Genomic DNA, 23,679 nt, shown 5'->3' with positions numbered 1-23,679 from the left:
GGGGCCTGGGATTTCCAGATCCACGAGTGGGCATCCAGATGGACCATGGACTCCAGACTATGGCCCCTTTGCCACTTGTCAAGTCCTTTACCATTTCTTTGCTTACGAACCTTCGATTACTTTATCCTGGATCAGATCCAAACCCCTCTGCCCAGAATGTAAGGCCCTCTCCCCCAGCTCTGCCACTATCATCATTTATTTCAAATAGGTTAGTCTCCATCCTGTAGGAGGTCACCTCCTGTAGTAAACAGTAAAACATTTAAGTCCAACCCCTCCTTCGAACACTTTTTCTTATCCAGCCTCATTTAATTGTCTGGCAGGTTTTCAGGGTTGAACAAGGAAAAGATGCTCTTCCCCTTTTACCAGTGAGGAAGCTAAAGCTTAAAAGAATTAACTGATTAGCTGTCTTAAACATACAGAGTGAGGCTTAAAGCAATCTTATCCCCACTGGTACAAAGTACCATATATTTATATATATATATATACATACATACATACATACATATATATATATATATATATATATATATATTTTAACAATACGTAGGCCTCCTGAGGGCAGGGACCATTTCTTTATTTTGTCAAACTACTAGTACCTGGCTGAGAGCACCATAGGAGCCTCAAGCACATGGTTTAATTTTCTGTGTTAGAGAACGCATAAGGATAAGACCGTAGAAGAGGCAAATAGTCTTGGAGCATGTAAGCTGAAGCACTCCTTTCTCCTGTTGATGGATGCGTGTTTGCTTTGCCCCATCAGAGAGAGCTAAGATGTCCTGTGACAAAAGCAGTCAGTGAAATATGGCTCATCGGAAGTCGGTGTTTAAAAGCTCTTAATTCGTCACACTTGACCACAGTCTTCGTTTTCACAGGAGCCCTGGTGACTGTGTAATACTCAAGGCACCTCTCCAGCTGGCTCATTAAATTTGGAAGATTGGCCTTGACTTGAATAAGAATAAATCCAGCTGTTGTATCAGATATAATTATAAATCAGAATGAGCCATTTATAAATCTCAGGGTGTTTGATAAAGCTAACTTTTCCATGGTGCCAACTCTTTAAGAAATATACTTTGAAGTGGTGTGTTTTTTTTGGTTTGGTTTGGTTTGGTTTTGGTTTTGTTTAGTGTGTATGTCATTGTGTCTTTTTTTTTTTTTTTTTTTTTTTTGAGCAGGATATTCTCTTGCTCTACTGGAAAATATCAGGCCTCATTTTGAAGTTTGGCTCTGAGGGATCATAGCCCAGGTTTTCCTGGGGACCACTCCCATCACCTTCCAGGAACCTTTTGTTTCATAGCTACTCTTGCTTATGTTCAAAGGTCATTTCTTTCTTTTTTTTTTCCCTCTCTGATTTGAACTCATTCCTTTTTAGTCCTTATTCTCATCTTCTTCCTTCAGCAATTTTGCATTGTTAGGAATGCTCAGTGGGGGCTGGATTCATGTGTGAAATACTTGGAAATTAACATCAGGCTGTAAATTCTGTTATAAAGTTCTTGTGAGTGAGCCTGGGGCTTGCTTGCTTGTCCTGGGTAATCACGGCCCTGAGATGCAGTGGTGCTTACTTTTCATTCAGTGGCATCTTGGACCACGACTCTAGGAACCAGGAGACCACAGAGTGCTCAAGGCATCTTCCAGTGCTCAAGGGGATGTGAAGAATTCAGAATAACTTCTAGGGCAGCAAATGAGTATAGTAACTCCTCCTCATTCTCAGCTTTTAGGAATTCAGAAGATGCTGTTTAGGTAGCATTCTAACGTTGAAAAAATAGTATCTCAGTTTCCCTATAATTATGATTTAGAGGGAAAAGTCACATAGCCTGGATCTTGTAGTAGGATGAACACGGCACTGTAAGTCATGCTGGGCTACTGGTCTCTGCCCTGGTATGAGCTAGTGATCTTGACAATCACTATGTAGCTGTGGTCTCAGTTTTCCCAACTCTGAAATGAATTGTTTAACCTAAACGATCACTCTCCAAGATTCCTTCTGCCAATCCATGTAGCTATATCGTTTTCCTACTCTAAAATCACTTTCACCTATACCATGTCTGAAAATTCACAACATGAAAGCAATGTTATAAATTTTCTTTGTAATTGACTCATTCTTAAAGTGATTCTCTATAGTATGGATTTCTAATTAGTTTTCAAAGTACACATTGAAGTGAGATAATTTTGTAGGTACTCATTAAGCAAGAATTCCTAAAAAATTAATAGGTAGTTTTTTCTTTTAGTCATTTAGTAATTTTTTGTGTGTCTATTTTGAAGTCTATTGGAACCATGAATTGAAGTTTATTTCTAGTATGCAAGTAGGTTTAATTTTTACCTAATTTTGTAAGTTATGTGTAAGGAAAGGGACATTGAAAAATGCCAGTCTGGTTTTTTTTTCCTACTGGCTTCCTATGGCAAGTACTGGATATGCCTTATTCATTTTATATATATATATATTCCACCTTATTTAGCAGAAAACTATCTTTTTATTGCCTAAAGATCCTTATTCTATTTTCCGTGCAATATACAATTGCTGTATACTTGTAAGTATGCAAAGTTTATCATAGTGCAGTCTCTTGTGAATTATCTTCATCTTTTGTCCTTTATACTTTGTCATTTCTTTTGGCTGGGATTTGGACTATGGAATTTACATTAAGAAGAGAGATGTGTGAAAGTACAATAAAATTTAGATTTGGCAACGTCAAAAAAAAATTTGTTCTTTTAGGCAGAAACACCTTTTTCCTCATTGGTGAAATTTTAACCTGGTGATAATTTATACTGTCAGGTGGAATGGGGTGGGAAGAATTGCTAGCATTTATTGACTAGCGCTGCATGAGCTGGACGTTATCGGGGGAGAGTGCTAATATGAGAAGGAGAAAGTTTTCTTAAGAATAAAGTGGGTCCACAAAGCCAATGGTTGTCCGTGTCCAGTCGGGTTGTCTCTCCTGGAGGGTTACTTTCAGTCCTCAGCAGCGGTTGCAGCCCTTTTGCTGTCATGCATCTGCTAGTGTGAGACATTCCTCATGCTTTTGTTTTCTGTTTGCATCTTAGGACAACAGTAGTAGCAGCAGCTGCCTTCTTGGATGCCTTTCAGAAAGTGGCTGACATGGCCACCAACACACGTGGTAAGCAGGTGGAGGGATGGCTCCCAGCGTTGACGGCGCTCAGTGTGTGGGCTCTTACCCTTGGGCGCTTTACAAGAATATAGAGCTTAAGTTATCAGAGCTTAACTGACTCATATTTAAAAATATATAGATTTTTTAACTCTGTGGGATTCCACATCGTAGAAGCTGCAAATCGTTCTCTAGATAATAAAGTGCATGAGAAGAGTGAAAAATAAATGAAAGGAACCACTGTTTATGCCTGAGATGGCTTGTTGTGTTTTTAAATTAATTAATCAATCAATCAATTGGCTGCCTTGGGTCTTCATCGCTGCACGCGGGCTTTCTCTAGTTGCGGCAAGTAGGGGCTACTCTTCGTTGCGTTGCATGGGCTTCTCATTGCGGTGGCTTCTCTTGTTGCAGAGCACAGGCTGTAGGTGCGCGGGCTCAGTAGTTGTGGCTCGAGGGCTCTAGAGCACAGTCTCAGTAGTTGTGGCACACGGGCTTAGTTGCTCCGTGCCATGTGGGATCTTCCCGGACTAGGGGGTCGAACCCATGTCTGCTGCATTGGCAGGCGGATTCTTAATCACTGCGCCACTGGAGAAGTCCTGGCTTGATGTGTTTTTGTGATCGCTTTTAACGATGTGCTGGTTGTAGAGTCCTGAGCTGTGTGTTTGGTTGCAATTTGTTTTTCCCTCTCATGTGTCATCTTAAGATTTTCCTCAATCCCTTGTGGAATGAGAAGCAGTGAGAATGATGGGTTAGACCATTTTTTCTAGGTTCCCATAAAACGAGGAAACCTATTATAAGTAGCATCCTATTGTGTTGTGTCTGTTTATGTGTCTCCCACATTTGACTGCAAACCCGTCCAGGTATAGACTAGACGGTGACGTGTGCATGTCTGAACCCTCCGAAAACATAGTACCTGGAACACAGTAAGTGTTTAAAGTATGTTTATTAAATCAATGAACAAAGGGAAATCTTTTGAAAATTTGTAATGGTTTTTCAGTGACTGTGAATCGTAGAAAAGAATATTCATAACATATGAAAGGTGTAGAGAAGAAGGTAAATCTGTCTGTATCCAGCACCATCATTAGAAATATGACATTACCCATAACCTAGAGACCCCCCCATTCAAAGGGGGTGCTTTCCTTTTCATTCTCAGAGAATCTCTCCTGCCTCTTTTTTTGCCTTCTTTCTGGGTCTGCTTGTGCACTGACGGCTATATGCCTGTTCTTGTCATTGTCTTGGTGACATGGGAAAATGTGGGTTTTGGAGGTCAGTGTTGGGGGGATTGCTCCCAGTCACACAAGAGTTAAGCTTATCTGAAGCCCATGATGGGTATGCACCTCCAGTGGGTTTCAGTATGTACCCATTTACCACAGATGCTTAATTAAATATTCAAATGAATTTGCAGTGAGGACTCTTCTCATTTAAGATGCTTGAAAACTGCTGATATTTCAGGCAGTGTCATGGGACCACAAAAATCAATATATTACTCTACACGTCCTGGAGGAACTTGCAGTGGCAGGGGGGCAGGGGGGTGCTATGTGCAAATGAAGAATTTCATTGTAGAAATAATATGTTTGGTATGGTAATAGTGGTAGAACAGAGTGCTGGGAGAGAATGGAAAAGTGAGCAATTAGCTCAGGGAGTCGAGGAAATTCTCCCAGGAGAGGTAGTGTTTCTCCTCATTCCCAAGATGCCAACGGTGTTTCAGAAGGTTCCCTAGGAGAATGTGATGGAGACATCAGAGCATTGGTTTCTTCATGTGGTTTGTCAGCTTGACATGGGTCTTACCCAGTATCTTTTTCTAAGCCCCTTAAAAATTTTTTTACGTAACACATATGTGTGTGTTATGGAACCTTTAGAATATACAAGTATAAAGAGGAATACAATGGTCATGCCAGTTGCACTGCTGTTAGTGTTATTGGGTCGGTTTTATCATATTTTCTTCGACCGCAGCAGGATCTGGAATTGGACTCGTCAGTCATATGGATGTCTTTCTAGAATAGCCATCAGAGTGTGTCTTTCTTAAAAGAGTTGCTCCATTATTTTAAAGAACTTATGTATCTGGTGTTGCATTTTTGAGGCTCTGTGGTTCGTAAGTTTATATTTTAATGTTTAATTCCTGGATGGGCCCTAAAGGATGGAATAGAGATGTATCCCCTGATTGTCCATAATTTCCTGCATTGGGAACCTGGGTTTTTGCAGACGCCGTTCCTGAGAGTGGTTCTCGGTGGGAAATTGAAGGGCCTGCAAGTTCTCATGGTTGAAGGGAGGAAAAACAATTATTTGTGGGAAAAGAAACCAGAGTAGCCTCTCTGTGGTGCTGGTGGAGGTAGAGAAGGAGTTTGGAGGTGATGTCCTTGACAAAAGACATAATGTCACAGGGAACAAGATCTGTGCTTTGAGATTATATATATATATATATATATATATATATATATATATATATATATTTAAATTAATTAATTTAATTTATTTTATTTTTGGCTGCGTTGGGTCTTCGTTGCTGTGCTTGAGCTTTCTCTAGTTGTGGCGAGCGGGGGCTACTCTTCGCTGCGGTGCACGGGCTTCTCATTGCAGTGGCTTCTCTTGTTGCAGAGCATGGGCTCTAGGCGCGCGGGCTTCAGTAGTTATGGCATGCGGCCTCAGTAGTTGTGGGTCGTGGGCTCTAGAGTGCAGGCTCAGTAGTTGTGGCGCACGGGCTTAGTTGCTCTGAGGCATGTGGGATCTTCCCAGACCAGGGCTCAAACCTGTGTTCCCTGCCTTGGCAGGCGGATTCTTAACCACTGTGCCACTAAGGAAGCCCCCGGCTTTGATATATTTTTAAACCATTTGATGTTAGGTCACTTTTAGCAATACCAGAATACTTTACATCTCGATGTCTAAAATCCATATGCACTGGGAGGAAATAACTTTATTGAATATGGGAGTGTGACAACTCACACGACCTAAAAAATGTATGGTTGATACAAAAAAGATATATTTTATGGAGACGATAAGAGAGAAACTTGAATGCACATCTTATGTTCAATAAGCATCAAATTAGTTGTATTAAGTTAATTTTTACTTAACAATTGAAAAATATAGAACATGCTCTTTAGTTTAAAAAAAAGTCTTGTAACGAAGTACATAAAGTAAAATCTACCCTCTCAGTACCCTTTGCAGAGATTGGGCTTAGTGTCTTTTATAGACTTTTTTGCATACTTAAACACATATGGGAGAAAAATTAGTCATAGAACAATATGTAGGTTGATATATGGAATAAAATATATTCATAAGATCTTTTTCAAAAGGTAACCTATAAGAAACATTGTTTGCGTGCTTTTACTCCACAGTATATTATAATTATCTTTCTATGTCAGTACCTAGAGATCTACCTCATTGGTTCTAGCAGCCAAATGGAATTTCACTGTCTGGATGTAGCACGATTTAATCATTTTTCTTTTGAGGAATATTTAGATTATCTCCACTTATGTACTGTTACAAGCTACGCTGCAGTTAATGTCCATGTATACATCCTTTTGGAGATCTGTGGGTAATCTCTTTTTAATGGTGTATGCACCTCCAAGGAAATGAAGAATCTGTTAAAAAAAAAAAAAAAAAAAAGCTTCAATCTGTTTTGGTCAGCAGCAAATATATTTGGGCTTGTGGTCATTATAGGCTGTAACTCTGATGCAGTTTGAAGTTTGATATCTACCCTCTATGGAAAGTCCAGTCTTTTGCTTAGAGCCTTTAGATATCATATTTTTTGAGTCTTTCTTGCTGGAAAGATGAGAAGGGAATAGCAGTTATTCTTAAATGCGTCTCTTTTGGGCTGGTATCCAGAATCTCAAGCTAGCAAGTCTCTGGTTTCCAAAATATTAGCATTCCATATTGTTTCCCAAAGGGAATGGCTCTGAAAGGTCTTTGTCCTTTTTAGCAAATATTTTGCAGTAGCTATGAATATAATTTATTTAGGAAAATCTTCTGAAGCTAGGCATTATAAGAGCAAAATCAGCCTAGTCGGGCTTCCCTGATGGCGCAGTGGTTGAGAATCTGCCTGCCAATGCAGGGGACACGGATTCGAGCCCTGGTCTGGGAAGATCCCACATGCCGTGGAGCAACTAGGCCCGTGAGCCACAATTACTGAGCCTGCGCATCTGGAGCCTGTGCTCCGCAACAAGAGAGGCCGCGATAGTGAGAGGCCCGCACACCGCGATGAAGAGTGGCCCCCCGCTCGCCGCAACTAGAGAAAGCCCTCGCACAGAAACGAAGACCCAACACAGCCATAAATAAATAAATAAAATAAACCCAAAGTTTAAAAAAAAAAAAACCTGTCGTCTTTAAAAAAAAAAAAAAAATCAACCTAGTCATATAACTATTAAGTAGAACGTGGAAATACATTAGAACTCTGTTTTATTCATTTTTTTTTAAATGGAAGAGTGTAAGTCGCTATTATAATGTACATGTTTAGGTGAATAATTAAACCATAATGAAATTTAAGAGTTAATCAACACCGTAATACATACAGTTCCATATTTTTTTGATGTTTGCACTCTGGAATGAATGTACAACTTGTGTTCAGTGTGAAAGTACACCTGTTTCTGTGTTATTGGCCGCAAAGAATTAGTGTCTAGGCATTTGTTGTACAAAGGATGCCTGACTTTTGTGAGGCAGGGTCTCCATTTTCTTCGTGTCCGTGATGGACCAGCACACGGGCTGTCATAGGAGTTGTTGAACTGACTGGTGTGCAGTTGTCTGGGTTGCTTAAAAAAAGAAAAGGAAAAGAACAAAGGTGGGGGGAGGCTTCTCAACCCTCGGTGGCTGGTGTTGGGGAGTAGCATTCCTACACCTGTAAGCGTGCAGCCTGGTGCCCCCCTTTCACTGGAAGGCAGGGGCGCGTCTTAGTCAGCACTGGCCCTTCGTGGCCCTTGCATCATTTGCTTGTGTCAGCTAGGGCCTTTGAGAGCATAATGCTGTGTGACTTCCATTTTTGGCTGCCTCAGTGTGCCTCTGTAATTACTTTGTAGCTTTGAAAAACCATCTCTGGGATGTTGAGATGATAATACACCAAACCCAGAGTGAGGAGTTTAAGATTCTAAGAAGGAAGGAAATGGATCCCCAGCCGACCAGATCATCTCTAATCATCTTTATTGAATATGTAACACGGGCTGGTCTCTGTCCTTCGTGCTTTACATGGATTGAGTCTTTTCATTCTCGAAACAGCGCTGTGAGGTCAGTGCTTATGACGTCCATTCTAGATGATGAAATCTGGACGAAGAGAGCTTATCTAAACCGACCAAGGTCACTTGGCTTGGAAGTGGGGAGACTGAAGCCTGGCCCAGAGTCTAGATTTTAACCATTAAATTATGATTCCTCATTTAAGGTGCTCCTGGATTTAGTATAAACTTAAGTTTGCTTTTAAAGTTACTTGATCCTGAATGCATTAAAAACACACACACACACACACACAAAACCAACCTATGTAGCACCTTGGAGTAATGAATAGATTGGGAGCCGGGATGCCTGGGTTTGTCTTCTGCTTGGCCAGCTATGTGACCCTGAATAATTTTGTTTCACTTCTCCGGGCTTTGATTTCCCCACTTGTAAAAGGGGTTTTCCCAGGACCTAGTAGGGTCCTAGATGATCGCAGGTAACCTTTTTCAGCTCTAATATTGTATGATTTAAAAATCTCCTTTTGGCCCTATTAAATCTTAAAATACGAATGAAGTTGGACAGTCTAAAATTTCTCTTTCTATATTATCTTTAGAGTTTCCAATTTTCACTTTGGGGACAAAGGGAGTGGAAGGAAGCAGAGTTAAGCAGAGGATAAAGGAGAGGGAAGGTTAGGCGAGAAATACGGTTAGAAGTGACCCGCAGTGTGTGCGTGAGGAGGGCAGGCAGAAACTGGAACTTTCACAACAGCCAGCAAGGTCCAGACGGTCAGAGGTGGACTTTAATCAGTGAGCCTGGATTGCCGAGGTTCCCTGAACTGATGAAGACAGTCTCCACAACTTAACACTGAATGGCACAGTCGTGGTTCTTAAAAATACGTTGTGTTTTTACTATAAAGTTTGTTAAATGCCACGCTCTCCTCATCTCGCTGCGTGGATCCTATCGCTTAGGAAGCTTGTTTTAAAGTACAGATTTCAGAGCCCTGCCTTATACCTGTGGTTACTGATTAACTGGGGGGGTGGAGTGGGGTGGCGCTTAGGAATCTCAGATTTTTTAAGGCTTCCCAGGAGAATAAGGCCTCTCGCCATCTTGCCGTCACCCACCTGTCCAATGACATCTCTACCCACGGCCGGCAGTTCCACCCACAAAAAAATGCTCTCTGCTCCCTGAATCCCTTAAAACCGTTGATCCCTTTCTTCTTGCACATGTGCATTCCAGACCTGGAGTGCCCTTCCCAGCCCACCCCCTCTCTGCCCCCTTTAGATGCTTGAGGATCTTCGGCTTGTCTTCCTAAAGCCAGTTTGAGAGTCACATCACCTGTGAACCTTTTGTCCCCACCGCTCCCACTCCTCTGTCCCCAGGGTAAATTGGGTCTCAGGCCTGAGGCCTCTGTAGCACCTTCTCCTGCTAGAGTGTTGACCTCCCTGTGTGGTCACCATCTTCCCCACTAGACTCAACTGCCTCCAGGGCAGGGCCTGCATCCTGCTTCTCTCTGAGGAACCCAGGTTCCCAAATGCTGGTAAGTATCTGACATTTAGCAGGGGGCAGACAGTGTTTGCAAGCAGCCCTTGGAGGATCCAGGTGAAGAAGGCTGTCATCTCTGGGGGCAGGAGGCTGGTGAGATGGGGTCTTTGGCCGGATTCCACTTGGGAGTTCAGAATTTGAATCTTGGGACCCTTCTCTGAGGTTGAGTCTCAGGACTGAGTGAGTTTGTATTTCATTGTAGCCAAAGAGGGCCCAGCAAATCCATGATGGGGGTCCCAGGAAGGGGACAGGTAGGTGAAAGGTAGCTACCTGCTCTTGGCTGGGGTGGGGGAAGAGGGGGAATCTTCCCTTTTAGGGAAGGAGGCGACAGGAAGCTTGTTTTCAAGAGGCAGCCAGACTGGTTTTGTTTGCCCCCAAGTTTTACTTTAACCAGGTTGTTTAATTGAAACTTCACTGGCCCTTAACTTCTGGGTTGACTTCGGTGTTTGAGACCTGAACTTTCTTTCATGTAATTTCTACCTAGGAAGCTACTCAGCCACAAACTGAAAAAAATAAATAAAATAAAATGAGAAAGGTCATAAGAAAAACTTTTTTGCAGGCATGGAACTGCATATTCTTTGAAGATGACCTTAAAGAAACATGGACACTTCTCATTCACTTAATTAAAAATAAAAAGGCATAAAACTGCAGTCCGCTAATCTGTAGATGTGGCGATAGATCACTAAACTGGTTTTGTACTCGGATGGGCCAGTTCAGGTTCCTTAGTTATTGCCCTTAGGATTCTTAAAGGAGGAGAGACCTTATGAGTATTTGAGAAACAGCTCAATTGTAATTTTTCTTTAAGAGCCAAGCTTATTGTTGTGGAAGATTCAAAGATAGTGTATTAATTTTTCTGATGATCTTATTCCAACTGAGGCTTTATAGGTAATGGGGAGCAAAAGGAATCTAGCAGAATGCATCTGGAGCCTCAAAGTTTTATGGAAACCTGCTGGTGTTGATCTTACTTAGAGTCTGTATATGGTTGCCATAGGGCCAAGCTCTGATTTTCTGGAGCCTTAGCACATTATAGGTGCCCAGGAAGCAGTTGCTGATTTGTTAAATAAAAATTGATAAAGTGAAGTACTTCATATCTTGCTTGCATAGTGGATGGACCAGCAGCTGGTTTCTCTAATGTTTTAAAACATGAATCTAGGCAGGCTGTATTGACAATGACTCTCTATTGACTTTCATTTTTGGGGTTTTGAATTTGACCTCTTGACTTTGATTCAGATGAATTATTCTGAGGAAGCCCGAAGCCAATTTTGCCCTGCTGGTAGTTACATCTTTTTTTTTTTTAAATTTATTTATTTTTAATTTTTATTTATTTTTCGGCTGCATTGGGTCTTTGTTACTGCACGCTGGCTTTCTCTAGTTGCAGCAAGGGGGGGCTGCTCTTCGTTGCGGTGCTCGGGCTTCTCATTGCGGTGGCTTCTCTTGTCGCGGAGCACGGGCTCTATGTGTGCGGGCTTCAGTAGTTGTGGCTTGTGGGCTCTAGAGCGCAGCCTCAGTAGTTGCGGCGCATGGGCTTAGTTGCTCCCCGGACCAGGGCTCGAACCCGTGTCCCCTGCATTGGCAGGCGGGTTCTTAACCACTGTGCCACCAGGGAAGCCCGGTAGTTACATCTTGAAAATTCTCATTGCTGTATTGTAGGTGCGTGTGGGGAGTAAGTAAGAGCAAAGCTATGAAAAATAACATTTTAGTTGATTAAAGCGGGAAATTGGATGAGCCAAGACAAAGCTACCTTTTCTCCCATATTTCTTGTTTCCTTTTAATTGCGTTGCTTTTTGCCAGGGCTTAACACATCCTGCGTGTGCCATGGTGAGTGACCCCGATGCGGTCCTGGCCTCATGGAGCTTTTGGGCTGGGCCAGGGCTGTTCTCTGTGATAGAATTTTCTGTGGTGATGGAAATGTTATGCATTTTTGCTGTCCAGTATGGTAGCCACCAGCTACCTGAGATTATCAAGCACTTAAAAGGGGGCTAGTGTAACTGAAGAACTGAATTTATAATTTTTAAATTTTAATTAGTTTAATTTAAATAGCCACATATACCTAGTGGCTACCACATGACACAGCATGGATATAAGGAGTATAACAATTCCTACGAAGAAAGGCTAACAGTAAATGTACATATTTTATGAGTCATCTGATTTATTCTGTTTTATATCAGAAAGCTTTACTGTATACCTAGTATACAGTAAAGCTGAGAGCTTACTGTATACCTAGTAAAGAATGCAAGGAGGTGTTGTTTCTGAGGCACTGGGTCAGTGGGTGGTAGAAAGGCTTAGACAGGCATGTGGTGGTGGAGTGTTAGGTGGAGAGGTACATGTAAACAATAATAATTCCCAACAATAAATGCTTCCACCTTCTTTTTATAGCATGTCCGTTTCATCCGTTTCATGCATTCTCAGTGGATAAGATATCATTCCAAAAGGGGTGGAAATTGGTTCTTGAGCAGAGAAGGGGGTCTTACCCTTTTTATATATCAGGTACAGATATGTATACAGTAATACACAGACATACGTAGGTCTGTGGAATTAACATTTTATGAGGAGGGGGGTGATTAGGAAAAATGTGTCCAAAAAAGGCTCTTTATGGGAGCAGAAAAAACGGACAAGCTTGAGAAAACTGTTTTGTGATGAAGCCTAGCTTTTAAGAAAGGTCAGCCTTTTGCTCGTTGCCCCCTTCAAGGTGCATTAAAGGAATTTTCACGAACCTGAAGAGGGTGATTGCTGTTGGCGTATCTCCTTTACTTGAAATATCTTGGCAAAATGAATCCGTATCACCAGATTCTGTGGTCAGAAAGTCACCTAGTGTTGAACAGTAAGTGGATTCAGAGGCATCCAAGACTGGGTTTCCTTCTCACGGTTGTGTATTCACCATTTGTAAATATTCTGATCCGTGATGAATGCAAAGAACAACTTTAACGCTGGGTTGTGTCAAACTGCCCTTTATTAATTGGGCTTTGTAGCTGTAATCCTTTTAATGAGGATATGTGTGTGTGTATGTCTGTCTATACACACACATATCTATACAACCAGTATCTGTAACAACATATATAACAACCTTTGTGTATAACATATATATACATGTGTGTGTATATATATATAAACATATACATATATATATTAGCTCTAAGAACTGAAGCATCGGACTGGTCTTAGCAGATTCTTGCTTAGAATGACAGAGAGACAAATACTCTGTTCCAGGATGACTGGTTTCTTTGTAGAGCTCATCTTTGCTATGCTTACAACTTTGCTGAGGGCTATGGTGGGACCAAAACCTGGAATAGCTTTACTGTAGCCTTATTCACTTCCTTCAGCCCCTTAAGCCACTCCGAATGTGTGTATATATATATGTGTATGTAATCTATGTTTATATTGAATACCTATGAGTTTCAATCTTATATGAAGTACAAAAAAACTTTTGTAAATTATTGCTATTTCTAATAATATGTAACCTAGCTAAAAACTGTACGCCTATTAAATATAGCTTCAAGATATAAAGTTTCCATCTCTTCTGAGATTTTGGAGCTATCATTGACTTAGTAAGGGATGACATAAAAAGATATAATGCCTTTTAAAATGAGCTCATAAATGTGCATTCTGCTTTGGGTGTCATTATTTTGATGTTTTTCTACTCTGATAGACCTTGAGTGCTTTTAATTCATCAGCACAATACATTTAATCCTACATATTCTGCTTAGGATAAAACAACTTTTTAAAAATGGCCCTGTGAATGTGAGGTTTGTTTTATTACCATTTTCCATTTTTTAAAAACGTGATTATTTTTTGGTTTGCTTTATATGAAACTCAGACTTGGTGTTGAGTCTAGCACAGTAGGGAGACATGTGGATTTTAAACTTTTTTTTTTTTTTTTTTTTTACAAAGCACACTATAGGTAAGGACTAGGAATAACAAAGGAATCCATATATTTATTGAGTATTTTAATTTAATAAATTTCTAAAAGAAAATCTTATTTTCTGTTTTTTTCCCCTCCTTTTTTGTGTTAAAGGAGTTAGGAGATGGGGACTTTGTATATTCAATTAATTTGATGGGCAAATTTGTATATTCCAGGAGATTTGGAATCATGAGCCAAGCATCACTGGTGCTGAAATGAAAATCCCTCGTTTCCAATCCCATCTTGATATTAAAAGTGATCCCTGACAATAGCATCGTTTCCCGCTCTACAAGTGGCTTATTATTGATCTTTGATTGGGTAGCAACAGTTGCCAGAGATGGGCTGTTTCCTTGTGGTTCCTTGTGTCCTGCCTAGATGGTATTTGGCTTTGCACTGCACCTTCCCGAAATGACCCTTGAACAGTTATTGTGCGTTAGCCTGGAGGGCACTAACCTGAGTCCCACTTTTACATACGTATATTCTGGGTGTCCAGAGCAGGATGTCACTAGAATCCTAATATCCTCTACCAGGGAGAGTTAGGGATGTAAAAATCCCACCCCCAAGCCCTTGTGTCCAGTTAAGGCTCTTCCTCCCACTAACCAAGAGGAGCATTTGCTCCCGCTGAAGTCAGTAGTGTTTCTCTGGTTTGACTTAATTCAAGCAACGCCAGGGAAATCATGATGTGTGCTGTTCTGTTTAACCTCGGCAGCCTTAATAAACGCTGGTGAATTACATGGTGGTGGTGGTAGCAGTGGCAGTGGGGAGGAAGGTCCAAGCGTGGAGGGGATGTGTGTTTTTATGGGTGACTGGGTTGGTCTGCGTGCAGCATGGTTATTTGTGTCATTAGGCAGTTTACATAATGAAGTGGTTTACTCAGCAGCTCCATCCTTCCAGCTGCCTGCAGGGCTGTCTGCACAAGCAGGGGGGACTCTCCCACCATCATCTCCCTCCCGCCCTCCTCCCCACCCTAGCTCTTTCCCTTTGCTTTTCGTTTTGGCTTAAAATAACTAATAGCCCTCCATCCCACCCCGCTGCCACACACGCAGACATACCAGAGTCACGTTTGGTAAAATATAATTCAGCATTAATGAAAAAGTGCAATTATTTGAATTCATACAGATGAGGCAATTTTTTTTTTTTTAAACAATGCTTGCTTATGGAAGATCATTTGCCATAGAGTTGTGAACTTGGTTTGTTCTGCCTGCCTCAGATAAAAATAACCATTTGTAGTGTAAGCATGAACTTGAAGACACTAGAAGTTGTCAAACTAGTATTTTTCTAGGCTGAGTCTATTCTGCCTGATTGCATAGCTGCCTCCCCTCTGCTCTGATAATAAAGCCCCAGCCTGAAAACATGCACAAAATGTGAAAACTACTTTGAACTAAAAATTTCACCTTAGCTGTTCACTTGTGCTCTGCTGGAAGAAACATGTGTTATTGGGAAATCACTCAGAGAAGAGAGAAAGAGAAAGAATATTGCAAAGGTCTGCCCTCACCAAGAATCTGGCAGTGAATTCTCCTGATACAATTTAAAGAAATTTGATTTTTATACACTGCTTTTGGAAACATATCTGTGGCCTGACATGAGAATTACCTGGAGGTTTGATGCCTTGTTCTGTCTTGTTTAACATAACGCTCTGGTTTTTCATTTTTAGAAGGTAGAGAGTCTCTCTTCTAGACCATCTAGTATGTAGTGCAACCTTTTCATTTTTACAGGGCACACTCAGCGAGCTGAAGTCACTTGCCTGAGGCCGCTAAACTTGCAGGGGGGACAGTGGGATTCTCACTCTAGGTCAGGGCGCTCTGTCCTGCGGTTTCCCCTGAAAGCCACCTGGCCAACCGCTTGTTGACTTCAGCTCTTGAGACCATTCAAGTAGGAAAGAACATGAGCTATGGAAAAAAGCTCCGTCCTGGGCTCTCAGTTGATTATCGTTAGTCAAGATTTTTGTTGGCTTGTTTGTTTATACAGAATCCTTGGTTGTCTGGTTTCCCAAAATAGTTTTCCACTTCCATTGCAGTCCTTTCCTTTTCTATGGAAGATGTTTTTGTTTTCTTTTAGCCCTCTGTGTGTGTGTGTGAGTGTGTGACAGCCTGTTTTGCTTATATTTTAATCATCTGTTATGTTTGACATAAGCATATTTATCTGTGAGAATAACTAGGCTTCTTTCATCTACGTTGTCTTAGTTTTGTGAATATATTGATCTACACACGCGGCACACACATACACACACACATACACACACACACGGTATGTTTTTTGATTCCCAAATGTTTAAAATTGCCATGCGACATCTTATGTCTAGTAAAAAGATACTGCTATGGAAATCTGCAGCATTTCCTGCTGTGAGTGCCAGGGCCCAGGGACCCCGGTTACCATGGAAACCAACATGGAACCGCTGGGTGGTGCTTTCCTTTAGAGCTGCATTTGAGTGCATTTTGCAGTCCGCTACAATGCTGCATCTCCCCCCCACCCCCTTTCAAATTAGGAGGGGGAAAATGCTGAGTGATTACAAATAAAAAGAAACTACTGTTTCAGCCAAGGCAGAAAGAGATCTTTAAAATGTACTGTTTTAATGTGATTGTCCATAGTGGGGCAATACAGTTCTCTGAAGATGGCCAAAGGTACCTGATAAAATACAAAGGAATTGTGGAGGAGATAGTGAAAATGGAACCTTCATCCTGTGCTACTGACCTGCAGGCTTCTCTTTCGGAATGACGGGCGTGCAAGACTGACACAGGCTTTATTCCCACTGACTCTGGTTGAGCCCATTCAGTTTGTCGCAAGGGCTTGACGGCAGACAAAAGACCTTCAGCACTCTGCACGTGCCTGCCACCCTCCATTTCCTGACCCCTCTCTCTCAGAACCCAGCCAGAGAACCAGATCTGAGAGCCTGGAGAGCTCCCCCAAATTTTAGCCCTCGATTTGCCATTTAAGCACGTGAGTGCCATCTGTGCTTGTTGAAAGGCAGTGCTGATTATGAGAATGGTACTTCATTCGGATGATACCATTTAAAGCCAGGCGCAAGATGTGTTGCTTGTGCTGGACCCAGAGGAAAAAATGAACTGTGTAAACACACGCCTGACCTCCCAGTGGTGGTGGTCCCGTTGGTCACTGGCCACAGGTGGGCTTCCAGCATGTTTGTGAGGGAGATGCAGTGATCCCCAATGCCAGGCTCCCACTGCCCATCAACAGACTCCTATTTCATGAGACTGAAGGACAATAAAATTGCATCCAACCATGTTAGATGGATGCCTTTGTGCTCTGGTGTTTGCTTTTCCAAATGTGTGTGTATAAAGCAAATGCCAGGAGTGTGTGCTATTCGGAAACAGTGAAGTACCTTGGAGCCTTTGCCTGTTGCAGGCAGCTGGGACCTTAGTCCAGCCTTGGCCTTGAGGATCTGTGGAGGGCCCTCTACCTGTTGAGGCTCTCAGCTAGCCCTTCAGCTGCTTGATCTCATTGAGGAAGGTAGAAGGGACCCCGTTTTGCAAACAAGGGAAACCGGCCGGTGACTTGAAGTGCCTCGGTTAAAATGCCACACAGCTCTGAAGCAGCAGGGCCTGGAGTGTGTGTATCCGCTCTTCAGGACCCATCAATCCACCACCTTTCCACCTCTGAGTTCAGTTGGATATATGGAATCACCTGGGAATGTAGAATCTCAGCCCGTCACTCTGGACATTTCGGGCTGCACAGTTCTTTGTTGTGAGGGCTCTCCTGTGCATTACAGGCTGTTCAGCAGCATCTCTGGTCTCTGCTCCCCGGTTGTGAAAATCAAAAATATTTGTAGCCGTTGCTGAATGTCCCCTGGTGGGGCAAAATGACCCTGGTCGAGAACCACCGAGCTAGACCTCTTAGGTGTTTTTATTTGGCAGTTTGATGGACCCGCGGCTCTGCCTCTTCTTGAGGCAGTTGTGGGCAGCTTGGTTCATTTAAGCTAGGCTTTAAATTATTCATAACTAGTTTAGGATTTTAGAAATTTGACGGTCCATGCATTGTTTCATCTGGGAAATGACCACCATGCTGAGTTGTGTGTAAAACTTTGTGAAGAGTCCACATCTTACCAAAAAGGAATGCTTCCTTTTTACTCGAAAGGCCATTTCCCACAGTGAAAATATGCAGGGTTTTTTTTTTTTTTTTTTTTTTTTTTTTCCCAGAAGATTAACTCAAATAAGAACAGTGAAGGAGTTGAACAGAGTGTTGGAGTTTTCATTCTAGCTGAGCTGCCCTCCTTCTCGGAGAGGCTGTGCCTGGGTCAGGAGGCTGGCTGCAGGCCATGCAGGCCGTGTGGCCTTGGTGGGTCAGTCTGAGCGGACACCCTTTGGTTTTGTCATCTATGAGAGGACAGTCGGGTCTGCTGTACCTGCTCGTCAGGGTGACCGTGGAGCTCCAATGAGGTCGAGGCCGTGAGAACCCCAAACAGCTGTGACACAAGATTACCTGTCCCTTCTCGGGCCTCTGCTCACATCAGACGCGGTGGGTTCCCGGTCACTTCTAGATCCCGGCACTCACTCCTGATTCCACTTCTGATTTGTTTGCCTGTCTCCTCCCAGCTTTTGCCCCTACTCTAGATCCACTGAGGTCACTGTTTTTCCTCCCAAAAGACTTTTTTTTTTGACATTTACAAATTCCCCTATTACTATTTTGTTTATTACTCTTACATTTTATTATGTTTTTTCTAATTATTATGAATATTTACATATATTACATATAATTATTATTTTATTATACTGCTTATTAGATTTGGGGTATTATAATGGGAAAATGAATGAATTTTGATTTTTGATTTTTTGAATTTTTGATTTTTCTTTTAATGTTTCATTGTTTTTCCTGCTTTACTGAAGTACGACTGACAAATGAAAATGTGTATATTTAGGTTGCACAGTGAGATTTTTAAAGTTGTACAGCGTGATAACTTAATATACGTATTATACGTTGCAAAATGATGTCCACAGTCAAGTTAGTTAATAGATCCATCACCTGACATAGTTACCAGTTTATGAAATGAACGTTGAGTGTTTTAGTTATCTCCCCCCTGCTGGTGGATAGGGAATCTCACCTTCCCCTGCGTGGGATGTTCTTCTCCCTTACCTCCCCCCGCATACTCTAGCTGATCCCTTAAGGCTTCTCTCAGGCAGTCTGTCCTCTGGGAACCCTTTTCTCAGTCCTCAAAGGGGTTAGGAGCTGCCCCGTTTTGCTACAAGCCCAGAATCTGGGCACCTTCTGCTCTCTCCCTGTTCCCTTACCAACTCATGAGCTTCCTTAAGGCCAGGACTCATTCATTTATTAACAAATAGTGAGCGCAGTAGTGTGCCAGGCACTGTTGTTCTGTTTTAATATGAAATTCACATAGCACAAAATTAACCAATTTAAAGTAAATGATTCAGTGGCATTTAGTATTGTGCAACCACCACCCTTGTCTACTTGCAGAGCACTTGCATCACCCCAAATTAAACCCTGGACCCAGGATGATGAAAGAGGTCTGGAGATGGCTAGGATAGTGGTGATGGTTGTACAACCGTGTGGATGTACTTGAATGCCGCTGAACTGTAGCCTTAAAAATGGTTAACAGTGCAAAGCCGACTTTTAGGGCAGTGAAAACACTCTGTGTGATACCATATAATGGATACGTGTCCTTAAACATTTGTTCACATCCATAGAATGTACAACATCAACAGTGAACCCTAATGTAAGCTGGGGACTTTGGGTGATAATGATGTATTTGTGTAAAATTCATCAGTTGTAACAAATGTACCACTTTATTGGTGGATGTTGATTAGTTAGGGAAACTATGGATGTATGGGACAGGGAATATATGAGAAATCTTAGTACTTTCCCCTCAATTTTGCTATGAACCTTAAACTGCTTTAAAGAAATAAAATCCTAATTAAAAAATGGTTACAATGGTAAATCTTATGTTAGGTATATTTCACCACAAAAAAACAAAAAACCATGCCCATCAAGCATTTACTCTTCCCTCCCTTACCCTGGCATGTTTTGTGTTGTATTCATCATTTCCTTAGCCATTAACAAAGTTGTTACTAAATAAAACTTTGTCTTTGTAATCTCTTCAACAGCTCTGTAATGGGAGCTGTACAAAGACAACAGATTTGTTTTTGTAATCTCTTCAATAGCTCTGTAATGGGAAAAGTTACCTTTAAGGCAATTTAGTTATTTAAGGGTTTTCTACTTGTCTACCGATATCTCCATAGAAATGCCTCTTAAACCAAAGCTAATTTGTAAGTTTATCTGCCCATCTTGGTTATTTTTAGTTGACATTTTGGGCTGATAATGGTGGTCTTGGTTCTGTACCTGGTGATGTGTGTCTGGCACACTTGGGAACAAAGAGGTATTGAGTCTTTCAAATACATGTAGTCATATCACATCTAAGGATGTTAAAAGTTTTTGATTACTCTTTCTTACGGAGGAGACAGAAAATGAAACCATCCTTTAAGAAATCAACATTTTTACTCCGATTTTGTCCTTGAAGTATGGCTGCTTTGTTAAGCCTTTTCTTTCTGCTCACAAGTCACAAAATCTTGTTTTTCTCTGTTGCTCTATAATTTATAAAATTGTATTGCAGTTGGCTTGGGTAGAATTTACTTAAGCATAGTTGAGCCTCTAGATTTTCTTTCTGGCATAGACAAAAGCATCATTAATTATGAATATGAATTCCTTTTGCAAAATGACAAGATTGAACATTTCCTCATGCCAGTATCCCAGCTGTCTCATTCTGATGCTCAACAAAGGCTTTTAGAGATTGTTTTTAATAGCCATGGTATCAGATACTAAAAAAAAAAAGCTGAAAAGAATGCAGAGTAGCTTACTGTTCATTTGTCTAGAAAAAAACACAAAACATAATGAAGGATTTTGGTTTTAATGTGGCCGTTTCCACTCTTGTGATGCATTTGAGGTATCAAAGTTTTGGCCATGGCTGCAAACCAAAGGATCATTTCCGTTCTCTAAAGTGTTCTGCTGTTGACAGATGCAAAATTCCATTTGTTCAGATGATCAGTGCTTGAGAATCCCAAGACTCAGGTCACCTTGTTGCCCGCCCTCTGAGGAGCTGAAGCTCAGTCTTGGTTTGGCGATGGAGGTGATGGGATGGGAGGTGATGGGAGGGGCATCGGTAGCCAGTCAGTGCTGAGCCCTCACTGTTTGCCATCACTGAATCATTATGGCCTTACCACAGTCACAGGGTAGCTTCTAGTCCTACCACTGCAGGAAGTGAACTGGGGTATGATTTTAGAACCTGCAGGCTTTTCACCACCATGTTCTGTTGCCTCAGTCCTGAGTGTGTCTGCCCAACCATTGGTTGACCATCTCAGTGAGTCAGTTTCTGATGTTCCTACTTGCCCTGTATCCTGTATTTGCTGCCAGAGAAGTTGACCCAGATGTGGTCCTTCGTGTTAAAACCCTGGGAAGAGGTTGTCTTGCCTCTGGCCTCCAGCTGGGGTTTTCTAGACTGGAGATGGACCTATGTTGTTACATTTCTTTCCAGCCTATCAAAGAAGCCATTACTCTTGGGAATTCCCTCCTAAGTTCAGAGCTCAAGGCTCAGAGATTTTGTGTGTGCATGTGTTCGTGCATGTGCTATTATTTGATAATATGCCACAGCTTGTTGAAAGACTTGGTTTCTGCTCAGTTTCTTGAGTAAGGATGTTTTGGGTCACTGTCCCCCTTCTGTTTTAAAATTTAATTTTCTGTTTTTGAATTTTGGACACTTCCTTTTTTTTTTAAACATCTTTATGGGAGTATAATCGCTTTATAATGTTGTGTTAGCTTCTGCTATATAACAAAGTGAATCAGCTATATGCATACGTATATCCCCATATCCCCTCCCACTTGCGTCTCCCTCCCACCCTCCCTATCCCACCCCTCTAGGTGGTCACAAAGCACCGAGCTGATCTCCCTGTGCTATGCAGCTGCTTCCCACTAGCTATCTATTTTACATTTGGTAGTGTATATATGTCCATGCCACTCTCTCACTTCGTCCCAGTTTTCCCTTCCGCCTCCCTGTGTCCTCAAGTCCATTCTCTATGTCTGCGTCTTTATTCCTGTCCTGCCCCTAGGTTCATCTGAACCATTTTTTTTTTGATTCCATATATATGCATTAGCACATGGTATTTGTTTTTCTCTTTCTGACTTACTTCACTCTGTATGACAGACTCTAGGTCCATCCACCTCACTACAAATAACTCAATTTCGTTTCTTTTTATGGCTGAGTAATATTTCATTGTATATATGTGCCACATCTTCTTTATCCATTCATCTGTTGATGGACACTTAGGTTGCTTCCATGTCCTGGCTACTGTAAATAGTGCTGCAGTGAACATTGTGGTACATGACTCTTTTTGAATTATGGTTTCCTCAGGGTATATGCCCAGTAGTGGGATTGGTGGGTCATATGGTAGTTCTACTTTTAGTTTTTAAAGGAACCTCCATACTGTTTTCCATAGTGGCTGTATCAATTTAACCTCAAAATGGATTAAAGACCTAAATGTAAGGCCAGACACTATAAAACTCTTAGAGGAAAACATACGCAGAACACTCTATGGCATAAATCACAGCAAGATCCTTTTTGACCCACCTCCTAGAGAAATGGACACTTCCTTTTGAACCAAAGGCATTTGTGCATAAGAAACTTTATTATTCTCATTTTTGGCTTACTGTAAACGGAAGCACTATAACATTAAACATGAACCCATCTGGCTTAGGTCACATGGAAAGAAAACGGGCCAGACAGTTCAATGTATTGTTGATTGACTACTTTAGAAAACATCAGGAGAGGATCCAAGATGGCCTGTTATGGTCAGAGGTTGAGGAAGGAAGGGCCGGACGCCCACTTGTCAGTGTTTAAAAAGCAGGACCGACGGTTAGCCATATTTCTAAGCCCATCCATTCTTTTCCTGTCTTTCCATATTTTTTAAATTGAAGTATAGTTTCTGTACAGTGTTATATAAGTTACGGGTGTACAATATAGTGATTCACAATTTTTAAAGGTTATGCTCCATTTATAGTTATTATAAAATATTGTTTATATGCCCGGTGATATACAATATATGCTTGTAGCTTTTTTTTTTTAAATTAATTAATTTTATTTTATTTATTTTTGGCTGTGTTGGGTCTTTGTTGCTGCGCACGGGCTTTCTCTAGTTGTGGCGAGTGGAGACTACTCTTCATTGCGGCTCACGGGCTTCTCATTGCGGCTCACGGGCTTCTCATTGCGGTGGCTTCTCTTGCTTTGGAGCACGGGCTGTAGGCACGCAGGCTTCAGTAGTTGTGGCGTGCGGGCTCAGTAGTTGTGGCTCGCGGGCTCTGGAGCACAGGCTCAGTAGTTGTGGCGCATGGGCTTAGTTGCTCCACGACATGTGGGATCTTCCCGGACCAGGGGTTGAACCTGTGTCCCCTGCATTGGCAGGCGGGTTCTTAACCATGGCGCCACCAGGGAAGTCCCTATGCTTACAGCTTATTTTATACCTGACAGTTTGTACCTCTTAATCCCCTACTCCTGTATTGCCCCTCCCCCCTTCCCTGTCCCCACTGGTAAACACTAGTTTGTTCTTCGTACCTGTGAGTCTGCTTCTTTTTTGTTATATTCACTAGTTTGTTGTATTTTTTAGATTCCACAGATAAGTGATATCATATATAGTATTTGTCTTTCTCTGACTTTTCGCTTCGCATAACGCCCTCCAGGTCCATCCATGTTGCTGCAAATGGCAAATTTTCATTCTTTTTTATGGCTGAGTAGTATTCCATTATATATACATGTGTGTATATATGTTTGCGTGTGTGTGTGTATATATATGTACCACATCTTCTTTATCCATTCATCGGTTGATGGACACTTAGGTTGCTTCTGTATCTTGGCAATTGTAAATAATGCTTAAGCCCATCCATTTTTGGTTTTTTCATAGTGTGATTTGGCTTTAGAAATGCCCTTGTTTCCTTTGATTGTATTTAGTATAAATTTGGCATGAAATGCTATTTCACATTACTGTATCTAGTCATGGGCTGTGTGTG

At 41.6% G+C, this 23,679-nt stretch overlaps 1 protein-coding gene and 2 long non-coding RNA genes across 17 annotated transcripts in view; 1 reads left to right on the top strand and 2 right to left on the bottom strand.

Moving 5' to 3' along the window:
- MTSS1 (MTSS I-BAR domain containing 1) overlaps nt 1-23,679 on the top strand; it is a 166,402-nt gene that overhangs the window by 22,966 nt on the left and 119,757 nt on the right. For 14 of the 15 annotated variants that reach the window (XM_082433183.1, XM_082433189.1, XM_082433191.1 and 11 more), the window contains exon 3: nt 3,028-3,101. The exons of the other annotated variant lie outside the window; for it this stretch is intronic. In XM_082433183.1, coding sequence (XP_082289309.1) covers nt 3,028-3,101 — 74 coding nt within the window. The remainder of the gene's footprint in view (nt 1-3,027; nt 3,102-23,679) is intronic. 15 annotated transcript variants of the gene reach the window in all.
- Nucleotides 1-23,679, bottom strand: part of LOC309646717 — a 400,316-nt gene that overhangs the window by 297,879 nt on the left and 78,758 nt on the right. The gene's annotated exons all lie outside the window — the stretch shown is intronic.
- LOC309646695 lies at nt 5,539-22,859 on the bottom strand. The gene is made up of 2 exons (XR_014255534.1): nt 7,432-22,859; nt 5,539-7,084 (listed from the first exon to the last, which is right to left on the bottom strand). It is a non-coding gene; the product is annotated as an uncharacterized lncRNA (long non-coding RNA).

This window comes from Balaenoptera physalus (assembly GCF_965194825.1).
Source record: "Balaenoptera physalus genome assembly, chromosome: 17".
Classification (NCBI taxonomy): Eukaryota; Metazoa; Chordata; class Mammalia; order Artiodactyla; family Balaenopteridae; genus Balaenoptera; species Balaenoptera physalus.
The sequence above is the reverse complement of the archived record's forward strand: the minus strand, read 5'-3'. Positions and strand labels throughout refer to the sequence as shown.